Genomic DNA, 16,503 nt, shown 5'->3' on the forward strand with positions numbered 1-16,503 from the left:
ATAGGCGAAGTCGGCAACCTTGTCGCTGTCGCTATCGCTATATCGCTATCGTCTATTGTGCAAGGGGCTTTAGGATCACGCACTTTAGTTCAATTATCGGCCACTTGGTGTTTATCGCCTTTTATCTTTGCGATTGTTTAAGTTAATTACAACAATTACGTTACACTTAGGTATATTAAAATTTATAATAATCTTGTAAAAATCTTGCAAAATAATTGCATAACAATTCTTCAATGTTAATTAAAATTTATTATTAAGTTTAATTTCACTATTAGCCCCATTTCGGAAAAATTAATAATCCAAATGTTCTCGATAGCGATTGTTTTTATTATGATTCTTATATAAGGATAGGGCATAAATGGATACTTCGGATCCTAGGCAGTGTTCATAATTCGATCGCTTGTACTCAAGATCGTTCTTATACAGCTCGAAATGCTGTAAAGGGTCATTTCATTTGCATGGGGATACGTCCATGGAGTCTTAAGTAGACTACACAGACATCCGCGGAAGGTCTTGAATACACGATCGGGCTGTGAATATAATTGTTTCTGAGGATCTCTTTGTCTGATACTGATCAGGAAAGCACTTTTACCTTTACCTACACTCCCATATATAATAATTAAATGTAGAAAAACAGAGCAACCTATGCATGATGAATTGCTAGGTACAAATTAACTATAGGTACTATACTTATTAATAATAATTAAGTTATTATTAACCACTTACTATGAATTAGGAAACTGTTTGCTTATTCGAATTCGAGTTATTTAGCGCTTCGAATGTTTCGAAGAGTTTGACCAATGGGATCCAGGATTTAAATCTTCGAAACACTTCCATATAAACAGTAAATAAACACGTGTCAGTTTGTGATTATTCTTAAATAAAAGCACAGATTGACACCTCAAATTTCAATAAAAAAAAAGTTGATCAGCCTTAACACACTCCAATATACATACGATCTTGTCTTGCGATTGATTTTCATCCTGGTTGAAACGATTATGTATCAATCACAATAATTGCATAGAGACATTGTGAGAGAGAAAATCGATCACAATTCTACTGTTAACATCGAGCAGTTGTGCATTGATCTCAATTGTATTTGATCTTGGTTGTCAATCACAATGCTGCCTATTCCCGTACAGCAGACCAAATAAATTTGTGTTTGCTTCACATAATACACATTGTGCAGAAAGAAATTGAATGACTGAACAGTTTCCTTGTTCCAGCACAACATAGTCTTCCATATAGTCTTCCATTTAGTCCTAAATCTAGTCTAATTAATTTAGGTTTAGGATTAAGAGCGTCGGGAGTGCTGGTTAGATTTAGGTGCTTCAAGTATATTGCGCATGTACTCACTGAACCATAGTAACTTCGACAATTTTTTTTTTTACAAAAACTATCTTTACTTTTTTAACATTAGGTACAATAAATAGGAAACATTTTAATCAATTTAAGAAATTGGCGAATTTTTTCTTACCTCTTACAAATTTGGTAAAATTTTAATTAGAGGGTGAATTGAAGCATTGTCCAGACGTTAACGTCACATTTCTAATTTTAATTCTCACGTCGCATGTTAGGATCTCCATGACAAAGCAACTAATGTAATTGTAAGATATATAAGACCGATGTAGGAATATTAAAAAGAATTTTCAGAATAATATATGTTGACAGATTTACATGTTGACAAAATATGTTGTTTAATTTAGAAAATATAATTATAAAAATGGCATGATAAAGGCGATAGAGATCCAGTGTGTAGCATGTATATAGCATGATTCTTATGCGCGGTTAAATATGCGCAGATGATACATTAGTTGCAACGAATTTAATCGAACATAATCTTATATATTTCTTAATTTTAATCTATAGAGATTAAATCTACCCGAGAATCTACACGATTATTTCATTAGCTGGGTAAACAAGATACAGAACGATATTAAAATACAAGACTGGAATACTGCAAATATTATTCTACATATGAAAATTTATTGATATAATAAAATAAAAAATAACAATTTTATTTCTGCTACAAATTTATCTACTTTTGAGCATAGTATTTCGAAGTAACTATTATAACTAAGAGATACAGACAAAAATATTCGTACATTATTCTACATTATCCTACTTAGAGATGTACTTTCCTCACAACGGACTAGACTACGTAAAACTCGGTACATCTATGGCAAATGAAAAATTAAATACTGTAAATTATGGCACACTTGCGATACATAAATGTACTACGCAAAATACTATACATTTTACTACCACCTTCGAACATATATTATCAGTTACACATATATCGCTCTCGATAACAATAGCGAGAGAAAGAGATTGACATGTCATGTTGTCATTTGTCACTTCATAAAAAATAATTCTTCCGTAATATTTCTACAAAGCTTTTCTATTCTATTCCACAAAAGAAATTCTATTCCACAAAAATGCTTAATCAGCGTCTAAATACCCTTTTTTTCTTTACCAAATTTGCTGGAATCAAGCTGTAATCGTAGAGATAAAAAATATATATATACAGAGAAAGAGTTGTACCGTCCGTTAACTCCGAATAACATTTGCAGTCGCGAAAGATATCTGATGTAACTATTAAAGCTGCGGTCCATTTGATGCTACAAATGCTTTGAAGCATTCTTTTTCTCCTTTCTTTCGATGAAGAAAGAAGAAGAAAAAGAACGCTTCGAAGCACTTGTAACGTCAAATGGACCGCAGCTTAAATTTTTAATTTCTGAAACGGTACGTATATTCGATACATTGGCGCGCGACAGCGAGGACGGTAATTTGATATGAAATAAATTATATAATCGATATGCCGCATACTGCTGGTCATCAGCCCTTTTCCGGTTTCTCCAAGGGCTGCCTTTCTCTCCGAGATTTTAAATTTCATTTGTTCATATTCAGAGGCATCATAGGCACGTACTTGTCGCTGGGTCGGAACTTGTATTGCGAGCACAATCGATCGGACACAGCCTCCGCGTAGCCGTTCCTGAAATAAATATCGTCGATCAATATTCTGTCAGATCTCATCGACGTCACCAGCAGCTTGTAAAATTAAAAGCCTTCGCCAGAGCATTAAAACTGACAATAATTTAGCGGAGTAAAGGACCTTTCACCACGACATTGAGATTGATTAGATAAAAGCTGAGAAGAGAGAGATAATCACGATGCGCGAGACCGTCACCAAAAGTCACGTGTTAAGTGCCGGAAAAAATTTTTTTAACGTTTACGGTGAGATCCTTTTTTTTATATATATCTCGAGATATCTTCAAACAAATGGCGTGACATCTCGAGGAAGGTTTCTCCGTCTGGCCACGAAATCCCTGAATGCGAGGAAGACAGTCGTCAACAGCAGTCTTCGAAATCCTCTACTCTCCGATAAACCGTTTGGCAAGTAACTCGAAGGGGACTTCTCCCATTGTAAATCGCAGCTAAAACGATTCCACGATATAACGGCAAGATCATCATATTTTTTAAATTGACAATAACGATGAGATAACATCTCTCTAGTCTCGCGCGACAAAATATTTTTATTACATAAATATATAAAGCTGCCTTTTTGTTATACAAATATGTATAATAAATATGTCGAGGTAAGTCAAATTTGTAAGTTCTCGACTTTACTTTTGTATAGAATACCTTTGCCACTGCGAGCACGGTCGTCTCTCTTTGAAGCAGGTGACCTGGATCACATTGAAGAAAAGCGCGCCGAGGGTATTGGCCACCTCGGTATTGAGATTCTGTAAACATCTGCGGAATTTGGCGTCGCAATCGCAATGCGAGCGAGTAAATGGTGAGTTATTGCATATGCCGTGTATGCATTGTTGCGGCGCTATCGTGTATGGGCAGTGGTCGTGTTCCCTGCAGCAAGCATCCTCGGCCGAATGTTGGCCCAAATTGTCGTAGGCATTGGCCACGTTGCCTGGTCCACACCACTTGGTGCCCGGATATATTAAACCACTGCCGGGCGCTTGATTCTGAAAGAAGGAATTGTAGTTGTAAAAATTATCTTTCAGGAGAAAAAAACTTCAGGAGGAAGCCTTTTAAAAGGAATTAACCCTTATCGAATACAGTAATAAATATTTTAAGAAAATAATTAATAAGCAACGATTATCGGTATTAAAATATAAAAAAATATATCTTAATTTAAATATATATAATCTTTATTATAATAACAATTAAAAAATCTTAATTATTATAATAATTAAGATATATTTAAATAGTTAATTTGAATATATCTTGATTTTTTTGCGTGCTAAGATATTCTCTCGATTTATCTTTTAACAATAAAACTTTTAACATAAAATTAATTTTACTACCACACCGGGTAATAATTTAGAACACTTTATTCTCAGAGACAATCGATGATTCGAGCTTACCTTTCCCTTATTTCGCGAAGCCTTGCAGGTCTCTTCCAGGTCGGCGACGAGATTGCTGGAGATTTGTCGAACTTTTCTGGGATCCGCGCCGAGAACCATCCTCTGGATTACCCCGCGGTCGTTGTAAAGAGCGCAGAAAGGTGCATCGGCATTCAGCTCCACCATCCTGGACATAGTAGTGTCGGCGACCAGCACGCTGCTTGCTTCAATCCTTTCGGCCCAGAGGATCGGCAGAATGCCGAGCAGGACAGCGAACATCTGCGAAGATACGAGACAGTGAGGAACCACTAGATTGAACCACTTAAAACGAATCGTCAGAAGTAACTGCAGGCGATGTTTCGGCAGAAGTTTTATCAGGCACCGCCAAACAAGGAGTATACATGAAAGTCAGCCGACCTTCGTCTGGAGTGTCCGCCGGGAGTCTCGACTCGCGAGGTGCAGGCTTTTAAGAAAAAAAAAGAGACCTATTCGTGTACCAAAACGTCCGAGCAAAATTAATGCTTGACCGCAATTTTATAAATGGCACTCTTCGTTAAGGCTAGTATTGATTCAATCTTTTCGTAACTATAGAACGAAAATATTATCGTTTTACAATGTAGCACAACTTTGATTACGTAATGTATCATTAACATATTTGTACAACTTTTCGATTAAGCAACCGTTTTACGATTTTGTTTAGGTATTCGGCGAGAATTTATAGTAGCTCTTTTCGTGGTGAAAGACTTGACAACTAAGTGTGAATCGCTCACTTATCATTTTGCTATTTAATATTGCGGAATATCAATCTGTAAAGTAGACGAAGGTATCATACTCCGCGTATGTATCTTCACGTATCATTCATCTGAGCACGTGAGAGAATGGGTGCCGACGGATGACAAAGTCCTCATCTTTCAGCGGATACATCTAATTCGGAGAATCGAACTATCCTATGACCTCGGCTGAGTTTGGGTCGTTTCAATTCAGGCCGGTCACACGAAAGCGAGAGTGCGCGCTCTAAAAGAGATTAGGCATGTTTGATGTGCTGGTGAGATGTAGGTCAACAAAGTCCATTGACGAACTTGTCCCTTGAACCTGCCTCCCGAAGGATGCCGGCAACAAAATCGTCTCACAAACTAATTCACGTGTTCTGGACCTAACCGCGCCAGCGCTTCATCACGAATCACCATTATCAAGTCATCAAAACCGTCCGCCCGCTGGACGTTCTCATCCAGCTCGAAAGGGCAAAGCGCAAAGTAATATAGATTTTTCGCGAACATCCGCCTCTCCGTGTTAAATCTGCGTCTTCAATATTTTTCATTTCTAGAAAGAATTAATTTCAATTTACATAATAATAGTTTAATTAACATAATTTTTTAGTTTTTAGATAGTAAAACCGCTACATTTCGAAATAATGTACATAAGCTTGTTAAGCAATAGCTATTAATAGAGCGATAAACTAAATTCGAAGTTGGATATTACGACATGAAGCTTTGAAGGAATAAGCCGATTATCTCTCATCGCTTAAATTATAAAATCACTCGTCTGTCTTCTTTTCAGAGAGATAATTAAGCTAGAAAGTGAGGTAAAAAGTGCAATCAACCACTTCATATACGAAATATTTGAAGTGCCTCGGGCGCTACGGACGTCGAACGACAAGGTCTCTTTAAAGATATTCTCTTTAAAAAATTCGGGATAAACTTTGCCCAGCAAAAACAACCATTTTATTATTTCTTATATGAAGAAAAATTTTCTGCAGCAAAAACTTAAAATCATTACCTCTATTTTTCGTCGTAAATTTATTCATAACGGAAAATTGATTACCGTTACACAACTATATAAAAAATATTACATTATTGTCTTTTTGTGATCTCTGATATAGCTTTGCATACTTGCTGACATGGGTCAATGAAGATCGTTATCGAACTTGTCTCTTGAACCTGCATGCCGATGTATGTCAGCAGGACAGCTCTATATTATAATCGGATGCAGTCTGGGCGATTGGTGTGACGCACCTATACGTCCCAGTCATCGTTTATCGCTAATCACGATTATTATCAAATCAGTTCGACCGACAGAAACTGACCTGGCAGAAACTGTCGTGACGCAGAGCACAGAATAAAATAACAAATATATAAATTCTAAAAATAAAATATAATATAAAATAAAAAATACACACCTTGTCGTATTTTTACGTTTATGTATATTTCTATTCTTCGACAAGGTTGTGCAAAACGCAAAGCTCAAAATTCTCCGCAAATTCGAAATACCGGAAATATGCACGGCAGTGCACAGTTGACGTCCAAGGATAATAAATGTGAAGGTACTGGATTCGCAATCCTCTTTTAATTAACGTGAGTAAAGATCTTAAAATTTATTAAGGTTGTCAACTCATAATCAGTACAATTTTCTAATCTCGATGTAATTGCGAACGCTTTCAGATTCCAATACTTACTCTAAAAATAGATAAGGACATACAATTTGGGTACTCGCTTACATTAACTTGTTCTCTATCTATGTGTGGAAACCAATTAGAAAAATCAAATATTTTTGATCATGTGCGTCCATTATCTTAACCATGATGTAAGTACATCGTGATCTTAACTACTGTTATTGTAGCAAGCGTGTAAGCCTACGTGAGACAAATGTATCTCGCTTTCACCTCTTACCCTTTTTAAATTTGATCGAATATAAACAAAATTAACAAGGTCTAAAGTAGCTAACAACTTTGTGTTTAAATATTTGCACCTTAAGCAAGAATTGTTCTAAAATTGGGAAAAAAATATAAAAAAGTATTCGACAAGGGGGGACTTTGATAAAAAATAATGCATAAAAGTAAAAGTAACGTCATTTTCAGCAGCAATCTTTATGTTTGTATAAATTCACTGTTTGCAGTAGACACGAGTCTTTATCTTTTACTGTCTGGCTATTAAAATATTGTATAAACGTGCTTTATCTTTACACAGTACTTTTTTATAATTTCTAGCATTGACAAGCGAAAGATAATTTATTTTAAAAAATTATTCGAGAACAATGATGATAATAAAAGTCTGCGATGATTTTCAAAGAAGTCGACCTTTACAAAAAATAAGAATTGGAGATCATTTACTTTTAAATTTTTAATACACATGCACACACAGAGAGAGAAGGACAGAAAAATAATGAGATTTAAATTTTAAAAGCCTTTTTATATTTTTATATTTAAACAATAGTAAAAATCTAATTTGCTGCTGAATATGTTCGGCAGCAAATTAAAATTAGTGATTTCTTTATTTCACAATTTTTAATTCAGAATTAAATTTCATTAACTGCTGATATGTTCCGAAAAGTCTTCTCAAGAACCATTTCTTTTTTAATATAACTCAAAGATTAATAATAATTAGACATTTCACTGTATTTTCACGCGAGATATTAAAATGAAACAATTTGTAATTATAATTATCGAAAACTTACGTCGCTCACAAGGCAAATCACGGTCAAGACGCAATCACCGATATGTCACGGATTCGGAGATGATTGAGACAATCCGGAACCGGGAAACCCGCAAATATAACTAAAAGAAGAAGACACGGGAAACCCAGCGAATGCGCGAGACCACCGGTGCAAGTCTAAACTGCGCACCCCCCGTAGCCTACTCCACGAGGTCTGCCAAGCTTATCGCACACTGCAGTCTGCAGTCTGCAGTGCGTAACGAACGAAGCAATAAGAAGGGTGTGTAGTTGTATTTTTGCAGCTCATGAAAATCATAATTTTGCCAGGACACCCTGGTTACATTAATGTCTAAAGAATTAAATTGTGAACTATTATTGCTGACAATTGACTTTTAAATTAATTAATTTAATAAGATACTTCTTGATAAAAAAAATGGACTAAAGATGAGAAAAGAGATAACTTCTGATAGTTGCCGGATAAAAAATAAATCACCTTATAAAACGGCTCTAGCGTAGAGAATGTAATAGATATATAGCGATGGTTGATACGTTAGAATAGCGTTATTGAACCAGAATGCCTAATGCCGCACCGTGGCAACCGGAACACGTCATTGCGTGAGGGTAGGCATTTGCATCACGCGAATTTTTTTAAATATTCTTTTAACAAGCTTCGGATTTTTGTATTCAAGCGGTACACGATGTTTTCAAAGTAAAACATCAATATAACATTGAACGTGTTTTATCAAAACTGTGTTCATAAAATATGAAAATCTTGAAATCAACGCGCAAAATTATATTTGTGAGTGAAACGTTATTACTTTTATAAGAAAAAAGTAACATTAATACACCTAAATTTTAATTTATAATCTTTTAATCCTTTAATATATTCAACAAGTCTTCTAATATAAAAAATAAAATATATTACGTATCGAAATTAAGGCACAAATTTAGTATTAAAAAATTTAACTGTGAAATTGTCAGATATTATGTTAGTGACGAAAAATACAATCGCCAAAGTAAAGATATATTTTATATTTTTGGCGTACGTACATTGAAATCTAGTGTTGACCTAGATCTTGTGAGGTGATGCGGACGCGCGCAAAGATATCAAAGATAAAACGTGCTGTCCGGAACCACGAATTCCGCTTGCTCTCTCCTCAGCAGTCACTATCAGACTGGTGGTTCGTACGAGACGTCAGAATACTAATATTCGCAGCCACGCATATACAAACGCGTATAACAGCCGTGTTATACACGCATTGGGGGAGAATATAAATCATGTGATAGTGACTGTTTATGTGGAGCGCCTCACAATTGATTTTTTTTTTCATCGTGAAACGTATCAAAGGAGAGAAAAATTTGCCTGTATTTAAATAGTTCCGAGTAAAGAAATGATCCTTAGTATTATATTAATTTTGAGTCATATTATGTATTCACGCCCTTTTGAAAATTTAATTTGTGAACAGTCAAAATAATTTAATTATTGAGAGAGATAATTGTCTTTTAACTTATCAGTACTCGCAAATGATATTTCACCCTTATTTACCAATATTTTTAACATCTCATACAGATTGTCCAAGATTTGTGAGGAAATCGAAGTGTATAGTGGTGTTAAGTTAAACAATAATGGAATAATTATTTATATTCTTAGGTAAAAAATAAAATATATAAATAAAAAATATACATTATGTTTTTGTTTTAAAAAGTTTTATTGAATATCAAGATTCAACATACATGTATTATATGAAATCCGTATTCGCACTTCTTAAATCATCCATAACGTAGGTCAATTGGTAGGTCAATCAACGCTGATTCCTATAAATTTCTTTCGCAATTTTATTTAAGTTCAAATTTGTTATACGTCGTCAAGTAAAATGATAGAAAATCAAACATGCATTAGAATGACCTTAACTCTCCATTGCCCTCATGTTGAACGAGCGCTAACATCATATCTTATTTCTTAAATTACATAGATGTGGCATAAAAATTGACTCTAAAACTTTTTTACTTTTTATTCACAACCTTTTAGATTATATTTGTATGATTATTTTCCAAAATTTCGTTAATATAAGTTTTAGATTAGACTTTGGAAGTGCTAACGTGTGATATATCTATGCGCTAATGTCAAGAGCAATTACTTATGAAAAGTTAACGCTCGGTCAGAGTTTAACAGACGTTAGAAATAGTGGCTCTTGATCTGAACTATGTGGCAATATCATACTAATACAGTGACAAACATACAAGCGGCGCAGGACTAACACGAGGACACTAACGTTCGTTTAATGAACGAGGTCAATGGAGGATTAATAGATCTATCGAACGAGTAATAAGGACATCAGATCTTATCGAGATCGCGAATAATATAAAGAGACGAATTCGCTTGGATTTTTATGGAATCCACTCCACCTCGTTGGTCTCCAATCTTTCGCCGTTCCTTATCGTAGAGTGGCTGTTTCGCTCTGTCGTTGACGCCGTCTCTTCTGTCCCGGCTATCTTGTGATAGACCTTACTTCCGGCCTGTGAGATCCACTGGACGCCGTCGCCGATCTTCTCGCCCGCTTTGCGCACCACGTTGCCGAAGTTCTCAGAAGTGAAGGTGTTAGGGTCGATGTTGATGTCCAGAGTATTGTTGCCTTGCGGGCAGCCGGACTGCGAGATGATGCTCAAATCGAACGGATCGACGCCGTACTGGCTCAACCGCTGACGTATCTTATCCACCTGCGTCTGATCCAGTGTTCTGGTCCTCGAGAGGATCGTCGCGCTCTGCCGATGGGCGAACGCCAGCTTCTGACACGTGAATATGCCGGCGTAGCTGTCGTAATCCGTCATGAATATCACATGGGATGCGCTTCCGGCCACATCTAAAACGCAGGTACGAATTTTAGTTGCACAACGTGATGACGCGACTTGCAATTTGTAAATTATCAAGCGAGAATGCATATTGTTTATCGCGAGACTGGTCGCGGCAAATTTATCGTCAATTTACTTAATATCTTATCATTGTAACAAATTGAGGAGGAAGCTGTAGCTATATCTGAACATTCAGCAGCTATATATCTATACATTTTGCAGGCAGAGCTTAACTTTTAATTGGGTTTTGCTACGCAACATACAGAACTTTTGTCTGTCATATTCTTTCATTTCTACAAAATAAACAGTGTCTCTTCCGTTTTTAAATATTATAATGTTGACTTGAGTTGAAGGCACTTACTGAGAGGAAAACGGACCTCCATACGTCCTGGAGTACTTGGTTCAGGTACACTCAGTTGGCCAGTATAATGATACTCGTGCTTCAATGGCGTAAGACCTGTACATATGCATCACACAATTACGGATAATTCATCCCACTTGCTGGACATTTATCCCATTGACGGGCTTTTATGACTCGATGGAGCCCGATACGCACTTCGTAGAAGCTCACGTATCGTCTCCTTTCTTCACCAATTGCGCTTACTGTTTTTCAATTGTCTCACCTAAGATTAGATGGTCCGAATCCTGCGTTATCACGTACTCGCCCGGTTCCTCTCCTCGCGTGTAATTGTAAGTAATGCACTTGCTACCCGTCGACGTTTTTTGGATAACATACCACAGGCCCAGGAACTAAAATTTAGAAAAAAAAACCGATATTATTTCTGAAATAAATTAATTTGATTGTATGTGTAAGAGAAAAATATTTCACAAATTATTACAGAGGTATCTTTTGCCTAATAAAGGTAAAAATATCTCGCATAACATTCCTCTATTAAATATGAATTTCTTTACTTACTTGGTTCATCCGGAAGTCCTGCATAGGTTGCACAATGGGACAAGCACCCATGTGATACGTATGAGCCTGAGCAAAAGCGAGGCATCCCGCCAATACCAAACACCAGGTCAAAGATTGCATCTTCTAGAAAAAAAAAGATAAAAATAAACATCGTTTAAGCGATTTAAATTCTCAGAAGATTGCTATATCAGGTTTTCCCACACACAAATTTGATATAAATTATCAACATCAAGTAGTTGTTTATGCATTTCTTATCTTTGATAAAAGAATTGCTTATTAAACGTTTATTACAATCATCCTAGGTCTTCTAATTATTATAATAGTAATGATATAGGAAATAATATAGAATAAAAGTTTTATGAAAGAGCATCGATCTATATATGTATATTAAAAGTAAGTGCCTGGACATGAATAGTGAGCGATACAAATCGAATGTATGTTGTTTCCGACGCAATTACAAAGATTTTATTACAGACGGAAGTGGTGACGTCATGCTTTTTTCAATATTTCAATGCAACTTCCTGGTATGCGTAACAATCGCATTCCTAGATATATATGCACCTCGCTCTTGTCGATAGCAAACATAGATAGGATTCTTCGACAAGTACACAGCCAAATCTCGGATTAGATATCATGGATTTTTCAACAAATACACAGCCCATGATCTCGGATTCCTCAAGTACAACCGGAGCATGATTCACGCTCGCCTTGGACACGCATCACGAAGCAAGGACCTCCGATTTGCGTTTCCGATGTTACTAGCTGGCTGTTACACGTCTTCATCTCTTTCTTTCATATTCTACACGATAATAAATGTGCGGTGATGAGTGATGACCGATAAATGCACGATTAGGATCGACCCGTCGCGACCTTTCACTCCGCTCAGAGAACATTTTCATTCCGTGTGCGCACTAACGTAAAGCAATTAGTGTCTTTTACGCTTGCGGGCAGCTCTTTTGTTACAGACGCAAAATCAGGGTTTATTTCTTGAAAGAAGTAACGCTCATTTATAATCACTATCGCTTTCTTTTGCCCCATACGGAGATAACAGACGTCTTTTTTTTCGAATATGTATGCGGAGAGCGACGAGCACGAGCTAAAGTGAACGAATAGAAATTTAAATGAAGTCACAATTTCGTTGTAGAAATGCTTACGTGATAAATGAGATGAATGATTAACGTGTCAGAAGAAGAGATGTTAAAACCACGAGCTCAAAAATGTACTCACTATGGAGGTTGCTGCTGCCGATCTCTGCGTTTGCACTATAAACACAAGTTCCACTGGAGAGATGGACCTTTATGTGGCTGGTGCCCCACTCTCGGAATACAACCCACAGTTACAGGTCACACACACACATCCACCGAGACACATAACACGAACGAGAATCGAGATACAGAATGTCTCGCTGTTTTTCTCTGTAAAACGGTTTGCAGTGATTCATCTTTATTTTTTATAATAAATTTACTATCTCATACATTTGCACATCGTTTTTTTAACGTGAGATTATCATAATTATCACTGACGTTGGATTACGTCCAATAAGCACGATGACGCATTCAAGTACACATGATCATATAATACTAAAACGCTTTCTGAGAATTACTAATTCCCCATATATGGCATACGTAGATTCTCCCTCTTTTCTCAGAAACGAATGTGATTTAAAGTGAGCTCTATATGACAATATATAGATAACGAATAATTTAATGGAATAATTTTTATTCTTTTATATAATCGATTTGTACAAAATGTTGCCGATAAAAAATTATTTATTTATGTAAGATACAAAATTTTTACATTAAACGTTCTTAGATTAATGCGACCAACGCTCACAGTATGTAAATTTTCTGCAGGTTCTAAGGCACGTATACATAGAGTATAGTAGATTCTATAGTAGCTAGTTATAAATTACTAATCTCGTCTCCTATTAATAACCAATTTGTAATTGTTTTAGACAAATGTTCTAGATCAGAGAATAAGGCACAAAGATGATCAGGGTTTTTGGCTTATATGACAACATCATGTAGAATTGAATTATTTTTAAATTGGTTCCTTTAAAGTAATGCGTATAGGAGACTGTATATCATATCGTGTAGCAAAAGTGAATTTAAACGTAAGAGTAAATTAAACATAAGTAAAATATAATGTTTGAGTAGTAATATTAACATTTATCGAGCGAGGCTCGATAAAATGTTAAACATAGGAAAATATATGGAATTGATGACATCATTGATTAAAATAATTATGAATGGAATACTGGATAAACTTACTTAAATGAAATACATTACGTGAAATACTGTTACTATATTCCGGCAGTAACTTATGTGTCTGCATGAAATTTATGTAATTTAAAAAACTATACGCTTACTCGCACACAAAATAAGTTCCACTAAGAAAATACAAATGTAAACTTCAATCGATAAAATGATTAAACAAAATGAAGAACATTTACTCAAATAAATTAACTTTCAGTACACCTTAAGACATACTTTTCACGTAGTCACACGATTAAAAATGCAAAATTCTGCTTCCTTCTCCCCGAGTGGCCCCTATGTTTTAGCGACGGGTAATTTGCTTGTATCCAAATTGCCAAAGTAGGGATGTTTCAATGCCGCCCGTGCGGATATTCTGTACACAGGATCGTACGTGAGCATAGCTTGCAACAGATCCAATCCATCTGCATCTAACGTCTTCACTTGCGACTCCAAGTTATTCGTCATCCAATTGGGGAATGTCGCTTTGTAATCTGACAATTGCGTTACGCCTGGCCATATATCTTCTGTAGGCGTTCTTAGTATTCTGCAAGACAAAATAATAATCATTAAACGATCCGAGAAATATTTCTATAATGACGTATAACGTATAAAAAAATATTTACCGGAATATCCTGAAAAGCTGATCAATCTCGCTGTCTCCCTGGAACAATGGTTTCTTAGTCGCCATCTCAGCAAAGATACATCCGATACTCCACATATCAATCGCGCACGAATATCTAGTAGCACCGAGAAGGATTTCAGGTGCCCTGTACCACAGAGTTACAACTTCGTGTGTGTATATTCTGACTGGGATTCCGAATGCTCTCCCAAGTCCGAAGTCTGCTACTTTGATAATTCCGGTTTTATCGATCAGCAAATTCTGTGGCTTTAAATCGCGATGCAGTATTCTACGCTTGTGACAGAAGAGAATTGCACGTGTGATCTGAAATGGTAAGCAACTGTATTGGCACACGATCGATCTCGATAAAAGCGATTTAGGCTGCAGTCCAATTGACCCTACAAATGCTTCGAAGCATTCCTCTTCTCTTTTCTTTCAATGAAGAAAGAAGAAGAACGCTCCAAAGAATTTGTAGCGTCAAGTAGACCGCAGCCTTAAGCATGTAAAACAATATAAAAGCTAATGTAATATTATCACGAGACAAAATATATAAACAAACCTGATATAAATATGATTTAACTATAGCTGGCTCCAGCAGTTTATTGCCCAAACTATCCATGTATTTTTTCAGATCCATAGTGAGATACTCAAAAATAAGATATAGTTTTGATTCCTCCATTAATACATCGATCAAGTTCACTATGTTTGGATGGGATAATTCTTTGAGCAATGAAATTTCCCTAATGGCAGTTGACGGTATTCCTTCGTCATCGCTTTCCAAGCGAATCTTCTTCATGGCTACAATTTCTCCGGTCTTCTTGTGTTTTCCTTTGTACACTACTCCATACGTTCCTAAAAGACATCAAAGATTTTACAACAATTGCTTTAAACTCTATGTCATGTTTACGTTTAGTGACTGAAATATTTTATGGGATTTATATATAGCTAAAATTCAATGCAACCTTGTAAAAAAGATAATATAATTAACACTGTAGGCCTTTTAAAATATAGTCGATTTTTCATTTATGATTCCCCCAGGAATGGGAACAATAATTGCAACAGTTCTGGCCTATGTAAGTACAGAAATAATTTTTTGAAACCTTAAAAATAATACATAAATTTTTATAAATTTTTTTGTAACATAAAAACGCTTTCAAATACTCTTTGGACTTAAAAGTTCCGGGATGTCCAGGTGAGTGTTCCAAAAACACAGTGTCTGCACAGTGTTTTTGAAGCACTCACCTGGACAGTGACGCAGTGTTAATTACTAATTAAGACATACTACACTGACTATTCAACAATGACAATTCTCTGTCTTTGGCAAGGATATTGTACATAAATACTTGGACATAAAGTGTACAATTTGCAATATTTCAAGCACGTTATGAAAAAAGGGACAGAAATCTTCCATTCGTAACACATACAGTGCTTCGGCAGCAGAGTAATTGCTGCCCAAGAAATGCTCAGCATACATTTATTAATTATTATCACGTGATGCAGCGTGCGTGATGGAACAACAGCTTGGCAACAACAGGTTCTCGTAGTTTCCGTGCTCACTCACCTTCGCCGATTTTCTCTATTTTTATGAAGTTATCCATCGTGCGTGGCCGAGAGAACACGATTGTCGGTTCAACCACAGTCGCCGAGGTTTCACGGAATCCTACCCACGCGATTCGACCGGAGATCCAGCTCTCGTCTCACACGAGCCACGCCGTGTGTCGCCAATCACCTAACGAACAAATTCAAATCAAACGTTGACACGCCATATTGGTAAACACAATTGAGAATGCGCGCTAGCGCCCTCCCATGCCACCAGCTGTCGCCGCTGTCGGCTCGCTTAGGGCCTTGGCACATAGAAAAACTTAAGCAGTAAAACTTTAAGCAGTAAGAAATCAACAGTATGGATTCGCTACCGCTTAGGGCCGTGCCTTAAGTTCTTGACTGTGATTGGCTGATTTGCTTACTGGTTGAGTTTTACTGCTTAAGTTTTTCTATGTGCCAAGGCCTTTAACTGCGTACTTCCGCTTTACTACCAATGGCGCGTTTTCTGAACGTCACATTTATCCGCGAA

The 16,503-nt window shown here is 36.3% G+C and overlaps 3 protein-coding genes across 6 annotated transcripts; all 3 read right to left on the bottom strand.

The window, feature by feature from the left end:
* Positions 1-1,964: 1,964 nt before the first annotated feature.
* LOC139821404 (acidic phospholipase A2 PA4) lies at positions 1,965-9,308 on the bottom strand. Of its 2 annotated transcripts, XM_071792415.1 has the most exons (5): positions 8,843-9,308; positions 7,815-7,914; positions 4,386-4,643; positions 3,646-3,983; positions 1,965-2,995 (listed from the first exon to the last, which is right to left on the bottom strand). In XM_071792415.1, exons 3-5 carry the CDS (start codon positions 4,641-4,643, stop codon positions 2,893-2,895), a joined length of 699 nt encoding a protein of 232 aa, XP_071648516.1. In that variant the 5' UTR covers positions 7,815-7,914; positions 8,843-9,308; the 3' UTR covers positions 1,965-2,892. The 2 variants fall into 2 exon arrangements, with proteins under 2 accessions (XP_071648516.1, XP_071648511.1); XM_071792410.1 differs by lacking the exon at positions 7,815-7,914 and having other exon boundaries at positions 8,843-9,298.
* A 306-nt stretch (positions 9,309-9,614) lies between these two features.
* LOC139821396 (apolipoprotein D) lies at positions 9,615-12,943 on the bottom strand. Of its 2 annotated transcripts, none has more exons than XM_071792407.1 (5): positions 12,786-12,943; positions 11,559-11,681; positions 11,266-11,392; positions 11,004-11,099; positions 9,615-10,653 (listed from the first exon to the last, which is right to left on the bottom strand). In XM_071792407.1, exons 2-5 carry the CDS (start codon positions 11,676-11,678, stop codon positions 10,181-10,183), a joined length of 816 nt encoding a protein of 271 aa, XP_071648508.1. In that variant the 5' UTR covers positions 11,679-11,681; positions 12,786-12,943; the 3' UTR covers positions 9,615-10,180. The 2 variants fall into 2 exon arrangements, with proteins under 2 accessions (XP_071648508.1, XP_071648503.1); XM_071792402.1 differs by lacking the exon at positions 12,786-12,943 and adding an exon at positions 12,120-12,158.
* A 366-nt stretch (positions 12,944-13,309) lies between these two features.
* On the bottom strand, positions 13,310-16,239 carry Cdk1 (Cyclin-dependent kinase 1). 2 transcript variants are annotated; one of them, XM_071792397.1, is made up of 4 exons: positions 15,994-16,239; positions 14,992-15,284; positions 14,437-14,756; positions 13,310-14,357 (listed from the first exon to the last, which is right to left on the bottom strand). In XM_071792397.1, exons 1-4 carry the CDS (start codon positions 16,028-16,030, stop codon positions 14,108-14,110), a joined length of 900 nt encoding a protein of 299 aa, XP_071648498.1. In that variant the 5' UTR covers positions 16,031-16,239; the 3' UTR covers positions 13,310-14,107. The 2 variants fall into 2 exon arrangements, with proteins under 2 accessions (XP_071648498.1, XP_071648499.1); XM_071792398.1 differs by lacking the exon at positions 15,994-16,239 and adding an exon at positions 15,857-15,982.
* Between the last annotated feature and the right edge of the window lie 264 nt (positions 16,240-16,503).

This window comes from Temnothorax longispinosus, chromosome 1 (genome assembly GCF_030848805.1).
Source record: "Temnothorax longispinosus isolate EJ_2023e chromosome 1, Tlon_JGU_v1, whole genome shotgun sequence".
Taxonomy (NCBI): Eukaryota; Metazoa; Arthropoda; class Insecta; order Hymenoptera; family Formicidae; genus Temnothorax; species Temnothorax longispinosus.

What these genes read in the sequence shown, in the direction of transcription:
- LOC139821404 (XM_071792415.1), bottom strand. Translation starts at nt 4,643, where the DNA reads ATGTTCGCTGTCCTGCTCGGCATTCTGCCGATCCTCTGGGCCGAAAGG. An exon ending in CTTCGCGAAATAAGGGAAAG is followed by an intron (nt 3,984 to 4,385) that starts GTAAGCTCGAAT and finishes TCCTTCTTTCAG; the next exon opens with AATCAAGCGCCCGGCAGTGG. An exon ending in CCGTGCTCGCAGTGGCAAAG is followed by an intron (nt 2,996 to 3,645) that starts GTATTCTATACA and finishes TATTTATTTCAG; the next exon opens with GAACGGCTACGCGGAGGCTG.
- LOC139821396 (XM_071792402.1), bottom strand. Translation starts at nt 12,143, where the DNA reads ATGTTTGCTATCGACAAGAGCGAG. An exon ending in TTGCTATCGACAAGAGCGAG is followed by an intron (nt 11,682 to 12,119) that starts GTGCATATATAT and finishes TTTTTTTTCTAG; the next exon opens with AAGATGCAATCTTTGACCTG. An exon ending in GGAGGTCCGTTTTCCTCTCA is followed by an intron (nt 10,654 to 11,003) that starts GTAAGTGCCTTC and finishes CCTGCGTTTTAG; the next exon opens with ATGTGGCCGGAAGCGCATCC.
- Cdk1 (XM_071792397.1), bottom strand. Translation starts at nt 16,030, where the DNA reads ATGGATAACTTCATAAAAATAGAGAAAATCGGCGAAG. An exon ending in AATAGAGAAAATCGGCGAAG is followed by an intron (nt 15,285 to 15,993) that starts GTGAGTGAGCAC and finishes GATGTCTTTTAG; the next exon opens with GAACGTATGGAGTAGTGTAC. An exon ending in CAGCTTTTCAGGATATTCCG is followed by an intron (nt 14,358 to 14,436) that starts GTAAATATTTTT and finishes TTTGTCTTGCAG; the next exon opens with AATACTAAGAACGCCTACAG.